General features: G+C 42.7%; 1 protein-coding gene across 2 annotated transcripts in view; it reads left to right on the top strand.

Moving 5' to 3' along the window:
- Positions 1-3,060, top strand: part of PDK4 (pyruvate dehydrogenase kinase 4) — a 19,918-nt gene extending 16,858 nt beyond the window's left edge. For both annotated transcript variants that reach the window (XM_075271776.1, XM_075271777.1), the window contains one exon: positions 849-3,060. In XM_075271776.1, coding sequence (XP_075127877.1) covers positions 849-977 — 129 coding nt within the window. In that variant the 3' untranslated portion in view covers positions 978-3,060. The remainder of the gene's footprint in view (positions 1-848) is intronic.
- Positions 3,061-18,933: the final 15,873 nt, after the last annotated feature.

Below are 18,933 nucleotides of genomic sequence, written 5' to 3'. Positions count from 1 at the left end.
ATAATACAGGATAAGTAATGTAATGTATGTACATAGTGACTGCACCAGCAGAATAGTGAGCGCAGCTCTGGAGTATAATACAGGATATGTAATGTATGTACACAGTGACTGTACCAGCAGAATAGTGAGCGCAGCTCTGGAGTATAATACAGGATAAGTAATGTAATGTATGTACACAGTGACTGCACCAGCAGAATAGTGAGCGCAGCTCTGGAGCATAATACAGGATAAGTAATGTAATGTATGTACACAGTGACCGCACCAGCAGAATAGTGAGCGCAGCTCTGGAGTATAATACAGGATAAGTAATGTAATGTATGTACACAGTGACCGCACCAGCAGAATAGTGAGCGCAGCTCTGGAGTATAATACAGGATAAGTAATGTAATGTATGTACACAGTGACTGTACCAGCAGAATAGTGAGCGCAGCTCTGGAGTATAATACAGGAGAAGTAATGTAATGTATGTACACAGTGACTGTACCAGCAGAATAGTGAGCGCAGCTCTGGAGTATAATACAGGATAAGTAATGTAATGTATGTACACAGTGACTGTACCAGCAGAATAGTGAGCGCAGCTCTGGAGTATAATACAGGATAAGTAATGTAATGTATGTACACAGTGACTGTAGCAGCAGAATAGTGAGCGCAGCTCTGGAGTATAATACAGGATAAGTAATGTAATGTATGTACACAGTGACTGTACCAGCAGAATAGTGAGCGCAGCTCTGGAGTATAATACAGGATAAGTAATGTAATGTATGTACACAGTGACTGTACCAGCAGAATAGTGAGCACAGCTCTGGAGTAGAATACAGTATGTAATTAATTTGCTTCCATTGTTGCAGGCGCTATCCTCAGAATCCGTGGAACGACTACCGGTCTTCAACAAGTCCGCCTGGAAGCATTATAAGCTATGCACAGAGGCTGATGACTGGTGTATTCCCAGCAGTGAACCAAAGAACCTCGCCAGGTAGAAGCTTCATAGGTCGGAGGTGATAGGTATAAAGGGATCAAGCACTTCTTGCACAGGACTATTACCCTGCAAGTGTTATGTTGCCAGGAGGGAAGAGGAGGACTGTACTGTGCTGGAGCTGGCCACAGACGCAACAAGGAGAGCCAGGCACTGACCCAAACTCTATAGCTAGTAGATTATATGTTCACAGATCTTCTAATATTCCCATTTCTGGTGCCTCATCATCAAAAATCAGAAAATCAACATGTGTCGCTGAACATTGTGATCTCAATGGACAAAGCAAAGTGATCCTTCAAGTAGAAGAGTGAAGATTCCACCAGGATCCACTTCCATCTATTGAGATGAGCATCTTTTACCTATATGATTCCTATGGGCATGTACGGTCCATAGACCACCCAGTATAGACACTGCATGCCGAAGCCCCTCCCCCATTACTGCAGAATTTGTTTCCATACATTATAAGATAGGAGAATTCCTTAAATTAACCCTTTTATTATAGAGTTAATCTGTTTTGCCAAAAAAAAAAAGCTCAGTAAACCTAAGAGGAGGGTTTTTAGTTCTTGCCAAAAACTGACCAATCTGTTCCAGGTCCCTGGGCTCACGCATTTTGGTCTCGGAGAATGTAAAACTGAATGTGTGGAGCGATCCTGCAGGATCTGTACGGTTTTAAAGCAACATTTCAAGTATTTTTTTAGATCATAGGGTGTAGATCATGACCCCTGAACATGGGGGCGCATCTACAGCCGATGAACAGGTATATAGTATGTACTGAATGCTATGTCTACCTATAGACCTAGTACATGCAAAAGGAAGTTAGATTGTGAAATGCGTTGGGTTGTGTCCTTCACATATCCAAAAAGTTGTCATGTTTTTTTTCATAGTATTAGCCAGTATGGTAACATCGGGTATGGACATGGATGTTATGTATGTTTTATTAAGGATATATATGATGGATATGAATTCCATCTGAGAAGAGTAGCAAAAACTAAATATAATGTATATGCTGCATCAATGCACTACAGTTCACTTTTTTCCCCCCTTTGCCTGTCAAGTGGCTGATAACAGCGGAGAATGGGCGTAAACGTTTTATTTTTTTTCATAAATCCATAGTGCACCCCTTTCTTTAATTGGCTGTACACAAGCAGTGTAAATATGCAATGAAGTCTATGGAGAAGGCAGAGACATGAGGCTGGGTAGTAATTCCTGATAACCCAGTTGTGTTGTGAAAGAAAACAGTCTCTCTTGGGCAAATGTCTCTTTGCTTCCGCCTCCCTCTCCATAGACTTCTATTGTACAGATCTGATGGGAAATAGGAGGCCAATGAGGGAAGAAATGGGTGCTAATTTTTGATAGTGTCCTACAGATTTTATTTCCTTCACCTGCACTCTGGATTTATAAGAAAACCTATAAAAGTTTAGCTATACCTTAATGTATTGACTTTACATTCAAGTCTAACGTTACTGCATTGACCACAAGGTATAGTGTCTGCAGGATGTAGGGTTATTTCTTCTCCCTCCCCCTTGTCTGCAAGCTTTCTGCGTGGCCTACTGTCTGAGTGACCACCCTAGGAGTACATGTAGCTATAGTACTTGTACGGAAGTGGTCACCGGCGCCTGCTATAGGCTGCCTCTTCACACTACACAGACTTGTTGTAGATGTCTCCCTCTCCAACACCAGGACTGTGAGGGGGACGATGTGAATGCGCAGAGCGGTGTAGAAAATGGAGATGTCCTTTAAAAGTAATATATATATATATATATATATATATATATATATCCCATTCATTCACCTTTTCCTATATCTTTGTCTAAAGTCCCCAACAAGCCTTATTTTATATATTTCTTCTTCATTTTCAGTCCTCACTTAGCCCTGCATTATAGATTTTTTTTTTTTTTTTTTCCTACTGTTTTTATGTCTAAGCCATTGTTAATTTATTACACCGACTTCATCCATGTGCTGCGCCTCGGCTCTGGACAGAACCTATTCTTTTGGACGATAAGCTCAAGGTGTTGTAGAATATCTTTTACGTCTTGTCATGCGGTTTGCTAGAATGTTTTCATTAGAAATAAATTAATTGAAATTTACCCACGAGTCTTGTTTTCCGTGTGTTCAGTTCACAAATCTGCTGGAATGTTCTGAACAACCAAAGATTCCTTTCCCCCTGTAAGTAATATTGTAGGGTAACGTTCCCGAGCTAAAGATGTTACTGGATACAGATTCATTGTGTGCAATGGGATGTTCAGAGTCAATGGGAGTCGTTTTTGAGGCGGATTCCGTGTCAAAATCCACTGCCAAAAAAACTCCACGTGGACATACCCTAATGGCAACTATATTGGTGGTCGCACAAGTTTCCCAAAATATATAATACTGATATCTGCCCCGATTTCGTCTGTGGGTTGGCAATGGCGTTGAGTTGCTTATATGTAATCAAGCGCTGTCGCTTCTGATTCGCAGTGCGCACCTGACCCCTTTGATTTCGGGGGGCTGATGCTCCTACCCACCCTGGCGCCCCGTCCCCTCTGTCTTGCATTGGCTGGGCCCCCCCCCCCCCACCACAGCACCCCTGTGGCGACCTCAACCTCGCAGGGCCCCAGTCTCTCCTGCTGCTCCCCCTCACCAGCCCCTCTCTCTCTCCCGCGGTCCCCACCCTTAACCCCCCTACCCCCACGAAATCTCCCCCTTTCCTTCTACCCACACACTACAGTGACCCGATTTACTTACTGCGCTGGGCAAGACGAAGGCGGTGTCTCTCTACGCAGCCGCGTTGGGTCCTGGGGTAGCTTGCACAGTCGCTGCCGCCGTCGAGAAAGTGGTGTGGCCAGGCAGAGCAGGCAGCATGGCTGCGGCGCTGAGTAGCCGCCATGTTGGCCGGGCCGTAGAGCGTAAAGCGGCCTGCCCACAGAGTGCCTTGGACGTATGGAGCCGCGCCACTTCGCCACAGGCCCACCCAGACCCTGACAGACCTGTGAGGACGCCATCTGAGGTCCTACAGCGGAGCCGGAGTATTGTTTCGCCGGGACTGTAGGGGGAGTGCGCACCTCGTGAGGTAGCCTTTCTTTCCACCGAAATATCTAGGTATGTGTGAAATTTCAGCCAAATCCGTACAGGTGTTTGGCTGTGATAGTGGAACAAACACACAAACTTTCACATTTATAATAATATTAGTAGGATAATATTTTCTAGAACAGGGCGATAAGGAGTTACTGAGAAAAATGATTTTATTATTTCACCTTGGAAACCCGCATGGTATCAGCTGACAACACAGTCGGAACATGATCTATGGAAAATGCATGCATCGCCGAGCAAACACAGCAGTGCCATAAAGTAACGCCTGTCGATAAAGCCGGTAAATAGTGACAGGTAACAATGGTGAGCGATATATAATTACTGGTTCATTAGCTTAAGTAGGCCAAGTCACAAACATGCCAAGCATCGGTACTGGTGTTTCTATAGAAAGCTGGATAAAACCTGGTAGCGTGCCAGGTGCGTCATAGTAAGGTAGTCTACTAGTACACACCTGATACATGGATTTATTCTCTTAAAGGGATTGTTCACCAATATCAAGGAAGACACATCTGCATAAATTTCACATGTTGGAGTCTTCACATAAACTCTGTTGGCTATAATATAGAGAAAAATGTAAAGCTCTAAAACTCACCAATACCTCAGAGTCCAAAAGGGGTGCACGATCACATATCCTGGGTCTCAAGGATAAACTCCAAACTGAAAAAATTCTTTCTTCAATAAAATGGATCCGCACTCCTGAAGTCTCGTATTTTTATACGATACTTCAGGAGTGCGGATCCATTTTATTGAAGAAAGAATTTTTTCAAACTCTGTTGGCACCTGTAGTCTAGATACAAGATGAGATACGGCAGGACATGGAGGTATATACAGGCTGTGTATGGTATATAGCAGTACATTTACCACAGATGTTACACCTGTAGTCTGGATACAAGATGAGATACGGCAGGACATGGAGGTATATACAGGCTGTGTATGGTATATAGCAGTACATTTACCACAGATGTTACACCTGTAGTCTGGATACAAGATGAGATACGGCAGGACATGGAGGTATATACAGGCTCTGTATGGTATATAGCAGTACATTTACCACAGATGTTACACCTGTAGCCTGGATACAAGATGAGATACGGTAGGACATGGAGGTATATACAGGCTGTGTATGGTATATAGCAGTACATTTACCACAGATGTTACACCTGTAGTCTGGATACAAGATGAGATACGGCAGGACATGGAGGTATATACAGGCTGTGTATGGTATATAGCAGTACATTTACCACAGATGTTACACCTGTAGTCTGGATACAAGATGAGATACGGCAGGACATGGAGGTATATATAGGCTCTGTATGGTATATAGCAGTATTCGCATGTATCCCATTAACTTTGCAGATACTATAAAACACCATGATTTTTCCCGCGGCAGAAAGCACGGCATTTCCGGCCCAAGGAGCCCAGCCTTAAAGTTAAAGTTTCCCATTAAACTGAAGTCTATGGAGTTGCTGCGGATAGACCTGGACAGGACTGGTTTCTGAGTGCCCGGCTGTTCACCAGGGCGTTGGCATGAAAAGAGCTAAAAACAGATTTTACACATTACTCATAAAGCTTTAACAACAGCACAACAGACACGGCCATTGTGCCAAAAGCTAAGTCAGCGCCCTTGTAGCAACCTCAATCTCTCCTTAAAGGCGACCTCCGCTTTTACTTCTAACATATTATGAAGAAGAATCGGAGAGAAGGATTGGTGGGGGAGGGGCTCAATTATCAGGAAAAAAACATCAAAGTGGCCCCGCAAAGATTGCTTAAAGGGGTTCTTCACTTTGGACAATCCCATCCTATTGTAAAGGGGTTGTCTGACTTCTTGATATGGATGGCCTATGCTCAGGTTAGATCATCAATGCCAGATTGGTGTGGGTCTGACACCTGGCACCCCCACCGATCAGCTGTTTACAGTGGCTTCTGGCGTCAGAACCACACCATGGACAGAGGTGGAAGCAGAAGACTTGTCCGTAGTGGAGTGGCTGGGCTGAGATACCGCAGCTCAGTCCCTGTACAAGAAGAGACCAGAAGACCCCGGAAATAGACCCCATGGCACAGTGAAGCCCCGGAGAGGTGAATATGAATGTTTTTTTTTATTTTTCTTCCCAGGACAGGTAAGAACTAAGGACTATCAGTGTTTTTAATTTTTCCGCATTTCTGTATACATATGATTCGTGGTTGGTGGACTCCAAAAATTTCAAGACTGTCCGAACCCAAAATTTTTTGGAAAATTTCATAACAAACCCAGTTCACTCCTCTCTCTTTTACAAGTCCATTCTTAAACCAGGTGAAACTCCAGACCCGGTTGTTGTTTTCATCGCCCGCACGTTACGAGCACAGGTTGTTATTTGCTTGTCCTCCATTTCTTCCCCGATTCCCAGGAATGGACGTGACCCGCTTTGTTGTAGGACATTCATCACGGGCCATGTACCTGGGCTAATTGCCTCCTTTCCATGGCGTAGAACCTTTCACCAGAGAGAACAAACTATTTTGTAGAAGAGCCAGAGGCATCTGACGGGCAGGGCCAAGCTCAGCAAATCTTCCGCCCTGAACATGTTATTCCATTAAGATCCATAACAGTAATTACTATAATGGCCTCCGCAGCTGTTGTGTGCGGCCAGTCCTATGGTGCGCTCACGTCGCCTCCTGCCATGCCGTGCCAGTTACTTTTGCCCTACTGGGCACAGCTCCCTGTCCTTGCTCACATCTATATTAGGCGTTCCCGTAGAGGCGGCATCTTGCAGGGTTCGTCACCAGATCACAATATATACTGACATGGAAGACTTTGATATCTATGACAGATGGAAAGTTCCAGTGGATAAATATTGTCACTTGTTTATTGTGGTGCTTGGAGAATAATCCGACCATCACTATACATGATAAATTTCTTTATATTTTGGGGGTTTCCTATAGCCTTTACAGTAGACATCATAGTCTGACGCGTTTTGTTTTCTGCAGTGCATTCGTAGGCTTTGCTGTGTAGACTATGACAGTATAAGCAAAGTCGTCTCATCCTCTTTTGTGGGTAGGTGGAAAACAGAAAAGGAGAGACGACGAGCGCACTAAATGTATTATTAAACGTATGATTCTGCAATGTTATGAATGAGTGATGTAACGACCACATGGCCTCTCACCTCATGAGGTTGTGAAAAGTCGCAACCCCCCTGTAACACTTATAGATATGAATCCCAGGTGAAAGTGGCAGCGGATCAGCCTGTGCATCGGAGGAACAATAGACAAACAGGCCCGACGTGACTTGTCTATTTGCACTTGAAAAAGGGCCTAGTTTTGGCCTGAAACGCGTCATGTTGACTTGTTTTGGAATTTTGGCCTGAGCCTCATTTCCATTACCAGTGAGAGCAGATCTCCTGCCATGGACCTCTGGTCCTTGTTTTTTGTCTTTAGTTGGTAATGCCATCTCTATTGTACTTGTGGAGACTTAACCGAGTGTTGTACGCCAACTTCTGGCGCTCCCATTGAAATGAATGGAGCTGGAGCATGTCGGCATTCATCACGACATTCTCGATGGGAATAAAACATCCCCTGATCTCAGAATTGTCAAGAGTTTCAGTGGGCGGTGGCCCTACCATCATCAAGTTATAGAGGATACATCATTTTTGTAGCATAACCCCATTAGTTATGCTGCAGACTTTTCTAGTCTTCACTTCCCGGGACATGAAGTGGCTTTCTGACAGTTACCATTGTCAGCCATATTATCTTTCATGGAGCTACTTTTTCTGTCACCTGGTCACCCAGCGTTTTCACAGTTTTTTGGTTCTACCTGGCAGTTAATCAATGTGAGAATATTCTCTTTCTCCCACAATCCTTAAAGGGATGCTATCACTAAAACTCATTTTATTCTTACTGTGTAAGCGGCCATTTTCTTGTGGCCGGCGGACATGCGCAGTCGGCTTTGCCCTAGGCCCGAGGCCTAGAAGTTTGAAGCCTGCACTGGAAGAAGACATGTGAAGAGGACGAAGATGGAGGCGGCGCTGGAGATTTCTCTCGAGCATTGGGGACGTCCCCAGTGCTGTTTGAGCGCTGCAGACCGCCCCCAGTGCTGCGAGAGAACTCATTTGCATACCGACGAAAACCGGGATTTCTACCGAATGGCAGCGTGGAGAAGACATCTAAAGGTAGGAGAAGAATAGCCTCTCTCAAGGCTATTCCTACGTGTTAGTGAGAAAAAATTTAGTTTTAATGATATGATTTCAATAGAAATCAATACAACTAGTTCCCAGCCCAGAAGGAAGTAAAATTTAGTTGCTAGATAGCCCCTTTAAGCAAACCTTATAAGTAAGCCAGTAAGTTTGGTGCCATTCTAACCCTGTACAACCCATTTAAAGGAAGTTTGTCATCGGGCAGAGCTGACTACGCATGACGGCAGCCATTTTCTTGTGGTCGCTTACAAAATCGTACTGTGTAAGCGGCCACAAGAAAATGGCCGCACCGCTGCGCAGTTGGCTCTGCCTGATGGCATGCGTGCCATTTAAAGCCAGAAGAAGCCATCAGAAAATGTTGCAGGGAGGGCATGCCAGAAGAAAACAGAGGCCATTGCTGGAGAGTTTGAGAGCTAGGGACCGCCCCCAGTGCTGCGAGAGAACTAATTTGCATACCGACGAAAACCAGGATTTCTACCAAACGGCGGCGCAGAGAAGACATCTAAAGGTAGGAGAAGAATCGTCTTTCTTAAGGCTATTCCTACGTATTAGTGAGAAAAAAATTCCATTTTAATTATTGAATCCCTTTAAAAGGCGGATACAAGTAGAAATGTTTTTGTGCACTTTCAGATATAAGCCCTGAGGAGTTTTTGTTGAAATCTCTTCCCATCCTAATTCATAGCGAGTGTCTGACAGTGACTCACCCCGGCATATTAATTCGGGTGAGGGGGTTGGGGAGGTATTGGGGTGTCAGCATCACTCGGATGGATGGGATCACCGTACATAATCACTATCATCTATGTGACACTGCTCCACCGCCCGCCGCCTCCGTACTGACGCAGCTGTGGCCGTAAACATTTCTGTCGTTTTTTTTAAAAAAAAAGAAGAAAAAGTTGCAACAACATTTGTAAAATTTGAAAAAAAAAAGTGGAGCCGGTGCCGACAGGGCCCGTCTTTGCATACTGTCATCTGATTGGCTGCCAGATTTGTATTCCTGCCTGTAATCCCTATATATGACCCTTGTTTGCAATCCTGATGACCTGAGGCAGCACCGCACAGCCCAGAGTTCTGCCCCCCAGTGGTCACTTCACGTTGTGATTGCCTTGATGCAATTGTGCCCATCTGTTCACCTCACTTTATACCCCGGAGCTGCCAATGGTCGTCTGTGTTTATGTGTGATATGAATGAGCAGAACAAAAATGTCTAAAAATATTTGATAATAATGAAAGAAAACGTGAATGAAGTTTGTGCAGATCAAAAGGCTGTAAAGTAGTGACTAGTAATGTAAGACAAGGGCGCCCTCTGCTGCTAGAACTGATATATCCAGGATTTCATATTTATCAGCATTTCATTGGACAGTGACCCCTGCCGGACTCTTAGGAAATTCATACATCCGCATCAGCTCAGTGAAGCAAGGCATTGTGCAGGTGATCTGTGTAGTTGTTTACTTCAGGGTTTCTGTGCTTTTGCAAGCAACTGAAATGGTGCATGTACGGGAGACCTTCATAATCTTGTTCTCAAAGGTGGCGAGCAAGTCAGAAAATGGAGAAAATGGAACAGTTTGAAACAAACAGCCCTGCATAAAAAAGCCACCAGAAAATTGGTGTATATTTTAGTAAATCCCCCTACCCACCTACTGTACAAATACATTACATTACATTACTTATCCTGTATTATACTCCAGAGCTGCGCTCACTATTCTGCTGGTACAGTCACTGTGTACATACATTACATTACTTATCCTGTATTATACTCCAGAGCTGCGCTCACTATTCTGCTGGTGCAGTCACTGTGTACATACATTACATTACTTATCCTGTATTATACTCCAGAGCTGCACTCACTATTCTGCTGGTACAGTCACTGTGTACATACATTACATTACTTATCCTGTATTATACTCCAGAGCTGCGCTCACTATTCTGCTGGTGCAGTCACTGTGTACATACATTACTTTACTTATCCTGTATTATACTCCAGAGCTGCGCTCACTATTCTGCTGGTACAGTCACTGTGTACATACATTACATTACTTATCCTGTATTATACTCCAGAGCTGCGCTCACTATTCTGCGGGTGCAGTCACTGTGTACATACATTACTTATCCTGTATTATACTCCAGAGCTGCGCTCACTATTCTGCTGGTGCAGTCACTGTGTACATACATTACATTACTTATCCTGTATTATACTCCAGAGCTGCACTCACTATTCTGCTGGTACAGTCACTGTGTACATACATTACATTACTTATCCTGTATTATACTCCAGAGCTGCGCTCACTATTCTGCTGATACAGTCACTGTGTACATACATTACATTACTTATCCTGTATTATACTCCAGAGCTGCGCTCACTATTCTACTGGTACAGTCACTGTGTACATACATTACATATCCTGTATTATACTCCAGAGCTGCGCTCACTATTCTGCGGGTGCAGTCACTGTGTACATACATTACTTATCCTGTATTATACTCCAGAGCTGCGCTCACTATTCTGCTGGTGCAGTCACTGTGTACATACATTACATTACTTATCCTGTATTATACTCCAGAGCTGTGCTCACTATTCTGCTGGTACAGACACTGTGTACATACATTACATTACTTATCCTGTATTATACTCCAGAGCTGCGCTCACTATTCTGCTGATACAGTCACTGTGTACATACATTACATTACTTATCCTGTATTATACTACAGAGCTGCGCTCACTATTCTGCTGGTACAGTCACTGTGTACATACATTACAATACTTATCCTGTATTATACTCCAGAGCTGCTCTCACTATTCTGCTGGTACAGTCACTGTGTACATACATTACTTATCCTGTATTATACTCCAGAGCTGCGCTCACTATTGTGCGGGTGCAGTCACTGTGTACATACATTACTTATCCTGTATTATACTCCAGAGCTGCGCTCACTATTCTGCTGGTGCAGTCACTGTATACATACATTACATTACTTATCCTGTATTATACTCCAGAGCTGCACTCACTATTCTGCTGGTACAGTCACTGCGTACATACATTACATTACTTATCCTGTATTATACTCCAGAGCTGCGCTCACTATTCTGCTGATACAGTCACTGTGTACATACATTACATTACTTATCCTGTATTAGACTCCAGAGCTGCGCTCACTATTCTGCTGGTACAGTCACTGTGTACATACATTACATATCCTGTATTATACTCCAGAGCTGCGCTCACTATTCTGCGGGTGCAGTCACTGTGTACATACATTACTTATCCTGTATTATACTCCAGAGCTGCGCTCACTATTCTGCTGGTGCAGTCACTGTGTACATACATTACATTACTTATCCTGTATTATACTCCAGAGCTGTGCTCACTATTCTGCTGGTACAGACACTGTGTACATACATTACATTACTTATCCTGTATTATACTCCAGAGCTGCGCTCACTATTCTGCTGATACAGTCACTGTGTACATACATTACATTACTTATCCTGTATTATACTCCAGAGCTGCGCTCACTATTCTGCTGGTACAGTCACTGTATACATACATCACATTACTTATCCTGTATTATACTACAGAGCTGCGCTCACTATTCTGCTGGTACAGTCACTGTGTACATACATTACATTACTTATCCTGTATTATACTCCAGAGCTGCTCTCACTATTCTGCTGGTACAGTCACTGTGTACATACATTACTTATCCTGTATTATACTCCAGAGCTGCGCTCACTATTGTGCGGGTGCAGTCACTGTGTACATACATTACTTATCCTGTATTATACTCCAGAGCTGCGCTCACTATTCTGCTGGTGCAGTCACTGTATACATACATTACATTACTTATCCTGTATTATACTCCAGAGCTGCACTCACTATTCTGCTGGTACAGTCACTGTGTACATACATTACATTACTTATCCTGTATTATACTCCAGAGCTGCGCTCACTATTCTGCTGATACAGTCACTGTGTACATACATTACATTACTTATCCTGTATTAGACTCCAGAGCTGCGCTCACTATTCTGCTGGTACAGTCACTGTGTACATACATTACATATCCTGTATTATACTCCAGAGCTGCGCTCACTATTCTGCGGGTGCAGTCACTGTGTACATACATTACTTATCCTGTATTATACTCCAGAGCTGCGCTCACTATTCTGCTGGTGCAGTCACTGTGTACATACATTACATTACTTATCCTGTATTATACTCCAGAGCTGTGCTCACTATTCTGCTGGTACAGACACTGTGTACATACATTACATTACTTATCCTGTATTATACTCCAGAGCTGCGCTCACTATTCTGCTGATACAGTCACTGTGTACATACATTACATTACTTATCCTGTATTATACTCCAGAGCTGCGCTCACTATTCTGCTGATACAGTCACTGTGTACATACATTACATTACTTATCCTGTATTATACTCCAGAGCTGCTCTCACTATTCTGCTGGTACAGTCACTGTGTACATACATTACTTATCCTGTATTATACTCCAGAGCTGCGCTCACTATTGTGCGGGTGCAGTCACTGTGTACATACATTACTTATCCTGTATTATACTCCAGAGCTGCGCTCACTATTCTGCTGGTGCAGTCACTGTGTACATACATTACATTACTTATCCTGTATTATACTCCAGAGCTGCGCTCACTATTCTGCTGGTGCAGTCACTGTGTACATACATTACATTACTTATCCTGTATTATACTCAAGAGCTGCGCTCACTATTCTGCAGGTACAGTCACTGTGTACATACATTACTTATCCTGTATTATACTCCAGAGCTGCGCTCACTATTCTGCTGGTACAGTCACTGCGTACATACATTACATTACTTATCCAGTATTATACTCCAGAGCTGCGCTCACTATTCTGCTGGTACAGTCACTGCATACATACATTACATTACTTATCCTATATTATACTCCAGAGCTGCGCTCACTATTCTGCTGGTGCAGTCACTGTGTACATACATTACTTTACTTATCCTGTATTATACTCCAGAGCTGCGCTCACTATTCTGCTGATACAGTCACTGTGTACATACATTACATTACTTATCCTGTATTATACTCCAGAGCTGCGCTCACTATTCTGCTGGTACAGTCACTGTGTACATACATTACATATCCTGTATTATACTCCAGAGCTGCGCTCACTATTCTGCGGGTGCAGTCACTGTGTACATACATTACTTATCCTGTATTATACTCCAGAGCTGCGCTCACTATTCTGCTGGTGCAGTCACTGTGTACATACATTACATTACTTATCCTGTATTATACTCCAGAGCTGTGCTCACTATTCTGCTGGTACAGACACTGTGTACATACATTACATTACTTATCCTGTATTATACTCCAGAGTTGCGCTCACTATTCTGCTGATACAGTCACTGTGTACATACATTACATTACTTATCCTGTATTATACTCCAGAGCTGCGCTCACTATTCTGCTGGTACAGTCACTGTATACATACATTACATTACTTATCCTGTATTATACTACAGAGCTGCGCTCACTATTCTGCTGGTACAGTCACTGTGTACATACATTACATTACTTATCCTGTATTATACTCCAGAGCTGCTCTCACTATTCTGCTGGTACAGTCACTGTGTACATACATTACTTATCCTGTATTATACTCCAGAGCTGCGCTCACTATTGTGCGGGTGCAGTCACTGTGTACATACATTACTTATCCTGTATTATACTCCAGAGCTGCGCTCACTATTCTGCTGGTGCAGTCACTGTATACATACATTACATTACTTATCCTGTATTATACTCCAGAGCTGCACTCACTATTCTGCTGGTACAGTCACTGTGTACATACATTACATTACTTATCCTGTATTATACTCCAGAGCTGCGCTCACTATTCTGCTGATACAGTCACTGTGTACATACATTACATTACTTATCCTGTATTAGACTCCAGAGCTGCGCTCACTATTCTGCTGGTACAGTCACTGTGTACATACATTACATATCCTGTATTATACTCCAGAGCTGCGCTCACTATTCTGCGGGTGCAGTCACTGTGTACATACATTACTTATCCTGTATTATACTCCAGAGCTGCGCTCACTATTCTGCTGGTGCAGTCACTGTGTACATACATTACATTACTTATCCTGTATTATACTCCAGAGCTGTGCTCACTATTCTGCTGGTACAGACACTGTGTACATACATTACATTACTTATCCTGTATTATACTCCAGAGCTGCGCTCACTATTCTGCTGATACAGTCACTGTGTACATACATTACATTACTTATCCTGTATTATACTCCAGAGCTGCGCTCACTATTCTGCTGATACAGTCACTGTGTACATACATTACATTACTTATCCTGTATTATACTCCAGAGCTGCTCTCACTATTCTGCTGGTACAGTCACTGTGTACATACATTACTTATCCTGTATTATACTCCAGAGCTGCGCTCACTATTGTGCGGGTGCAGTCACTGTGTACATACATTACTTATCCTGTATTATACTCCAGAGCTGCGCTCACTATTCTGCTGGTGCAGTCACTGTGTACATACATTACATTACTTATCCTGTATTATACTCCAGAGCTGCGCTCACTATTCTGCTGGTGCAGTCACTGTGTACATACATTACATTGCTTATCCTGTATTATACTCAAGAGCTGCGCTCACTATTCTGCAGGTACAGTCACTGTGTACATACATTACTTATCCTGTATTATACTCCAGAGCTGCGCTCACTATTCTGCTGGTACAGTCACTGCGCACATACATTACATTACTTATCCAGTATTATACTCCAGAGCTGCGCTCACTATTCTGCTGGTACAGTCACTGCATACATACATTACATTACTTATCCTATATTATACTCCAGAGCTGCGCTCACTATTCTGCTGGTGCAGTCACTGTGTACATACATTACATTACTTATCCTGTATTATACTCCAGAGCTGCGCTCACTATTCTGCTGGTGCAGTCACTGTGTACATACATTACATTACTTATCCTGTATTATACTCCAGAGCTGTGCTCACTATTCTGCTGGTACAGACACTGTGTACATACATTACATTACTTATCCTGTATTATACTCCAGAGCTGCGCTCACTATTCTGCTGATACAGTCACTGTGTACATACATTACATTACTTATCCTGTATTATACTCCAGAGCTGCGCTCACTATTCTGCTGGTACAGTCACTGTATACATACATTACATTACTTATCCTGTATTATACTACAGAGCTGCGCTCACTATTCTGCTGGTACAGTCACTGTGTACATACATTACATTACTTATCCTGTATTATACTCCAGAGCTGCTCTCACTATTCTGCTGGTACAGTCACTGTGTACATACATTACTTATCCTGTATTATACTCCAGAGCTGCGCTCACTATTGTGCGGGTGCAGTCACTGTGTACATACATTACTTATCCTTTATTATACTCCAGAGCTGCGCTCACTATTCTGCTGGTGCAGTCACTGTGTACATACATTACATTATTTATCCTGTATTATACTCCAGAGCTGCACTCACTATTCTGCTGGTACAGTCACTGTGTACATACATTACATTACTTATCCTGTATTATACTCCAGAGCTGCACTCACTATTCTGCTGGTGCAGTCACTGTGTACATACATTACATTACTTATCCTGTATTATACTCCAGAGCTGCGCTCACTATTCTGCTGATACAGTCACTGTGTACATACATTACATTACTTATCCTGTATTATACTCCAGAGCTGCGCTCACTATTCTGCTGGTACAGTCACTGTGTACATACATTACATATCCTGTATTATACTCCAGAGCTGCGCTCACTATTCTGCGGGTGCAGTCACTGTGTACATACATTACTTATCCTGTATTATACTCCAGAGCTGCGCTCACTATTCTGCTGGTGCAGTCACTGTGTACATACATTACATTACTTATCCTGTATTATACTCCAGAGCTGTGCTCACTATTCTGCTGGTACAGACACTGTGTACATACATTACATTACTTATCCTGTATTATACTCCAGAGTTGCGCTCACTATTCTGCTGATACAGTCACTGTGTACATACATTACATTACTTATCCTGTATTATACTCCAGAGCTGCGCTCACTATTCTGCTGGTACAGTCACTGTATACATACATTACATTACTTATCCTGTATTATACTACAGAGCTGCGCTCACTATTCTGCTGGTACAGTCACTGTGTACATACATTACATTACTTATCCTGTATTATACTCCAGAGCTGCTCTCACTATTCTGCTGGTACAGTCACTGTGTACATACATTACTTATCCTGTATTATACTCCAGAGCTGCGCTCACTATTGTGCGGGTGCAGTCACTGTGTACATACATTACTTATCCTGTATTATACTCCAGAGCTGCGCTCACTATTCTGCTGGTGCAGTCACTGTATACATACATTACATTACTTATCCTGTATTATACTCCAGAGCTGCACTCACTATTCTGCTGGTACAGTCACTGTGTACATACATTACATTACTTATCCTGTATTATACTCCAGAGCTGCGCTCACTATTCTGCTGATACAGTCACTGTGTACATACATTACATTACTTATCCTGTATTAGACTCCAGAGCTGCGCTCACTATTCTGCTGGTACAGTCACTGTGTACATACATTACATATCCTGTATTATACTCCAGAGCTGCGCTCACTATTCTGCGGGTGCAGTCACTGTGTACATACATTACTTATCCTGTATTATACTCCAGAGCTGCGCTCACTATTCTGCTGGTGCAGTCACTGTGTACATACATTACATTACTTATCCTGTATTATACTCCAGAGCTGTGCTCACTATTCTGCTGGTACAGACACTGTGTACATACATTACATTACTTATCCTGTATTATACTCCAGAGCTGCGCTCACTATTCTGCTGATACAGTCACTGTGTACATACATTACATTACTTATCCTGTATTATACTCCAGAGCTGCGCTCACTATTCTGCTGATACAGTCACTGTGTACATACATTACATTACTTATCCTGTATTATACTCCAGAGCTGCTCTCACTATTCTGCTGGTACAGTCACTGTGTACATACATTACTTATCCTGTATTATACTCCAGAGCTGCGCTCACTATTGTGCGGGTGCAGTCACTGTGTACATACATTACTTATCCTGTATTATACTCCAGAGCTGCGCTCACTATTCTGCTGGTGCAGTCACTGTGTACATACATTACATTACTTATCCTGTATTATACTCCAGAGCTGCGCTCACTATTCTGCTGGTGCAGTCACTGTGTACATACATTACATTGCTTATCCTGTATTATACTCAAGAGCTGCGCTCACTATTCTGCAGGTACAGTCACTGTGTACATACATTACTTATCCTGTATTATACTCCAGAGCTGCGCTCACTATTCTGCTGGTACAGTCACTGCGCACATACATTACATTACTTATCCAGTATTATACTCCAGAGCTGCGCTCACTATTCTGCTGGTACAGTCACTGCATACATACATTACATTACTTATCCTATATTATACTCCAGAGCTGCGCTCACTATTCTGCTGGTGCAGTCACTGTGTACATACATTACATTACTTATCCTGTATTATACTCCAGAGCTGCGCTCACTATTCTGCTGGTGCAGTCACTGTGTACATACATTACATTACTTATCCTGTATTATACTCCAGAGCTGTGCTCACTATTCTGCTGGTACAGACACTGTGTACATACATTACATTACTTATCCTGTATTATACTCCAGAGCTGCGCTCACTATTCTGCTGATACAGTCACTGTGTACATACATTACATTACTTATCCTGTATTATACTCCAGAGCTGCGCTCACTATTCTGCTGGTACAGTCACTGTATACATACATTACATTACTTATCCTGTATTATACTACAGAGCTGCGCTCACTATTCTGCTGGTACAGTCACTGTGTACATACATTACATTACTTATCCTGTATTATACTCCAGAGCTGCTCTCACTATTCTGCTGGTACAGTCACTGTGTACATACATTACTTATCCTGTATTATACTCCAGAGCTGCGCTCACTATTGTGCGGGTGCAGTCACTGTGTACATACATTACTTATCCTTTATTATACTCCAGAGCTGCGCTCACTATTCTGCTGGTGCAGTCACTGTGTACATACATTACATTATTTATCCTGTATTATACTCCAGAGCTGCACTCACTATTCTGCTGGTACAGTCACTGTGTACATACATTACATTACTTATCCTGTATTATACTCCAGAGCTGCACTCACTATTCTGCTGGTGCAGTCACTGTGTACATACATTACATTACTTATCCTGTATTATACTCCAGAGCTGCGCTCACTATTCTGCTGATACAGTCACTGTGTACATACATTACATTACTTATCCTGTATTATACTCCAGAGCTGCGCTCACTATTCTGCTGGTACAGTCACTGTGTACATACATTACATATCCTGTATTATACTCCAGAGCTGCGCTCACTATTCTGCGGGTGCAGTCACTGTGTACATACATTACTTATCCTGTATTATGCTCCAGAGCTGCGCTCACTATTCTGCTGGTGCAGTCACTGTGTACATACATTACATTACTTATCCTGTATTATACTCCAGAGCTGTGCTCACTATTCTGCTGGTACAGACACTGTGTACATACATTACATTACTTATC

This window comes from Leptodactylus fuscus, chromosome 4 (assembly GCF_031893055.1).
Source record: "Leptodactylus fuscus isolate aLepFus1 chromosome 4, aLepFus1.hap2, whole genome shotgun sequence".
Lineage (NCBI taxonomy): Eukaryota > Metazoa > Chordata > Amphibia > Anura > Leptodactylidae > Leptodactylus > Leptodactylus fuscus.
The sequence above is the reverse complement of the archived record's forward strand: the minus strand, read 5'-3'. Positions and strand labels throughout refer to the sequence as shown.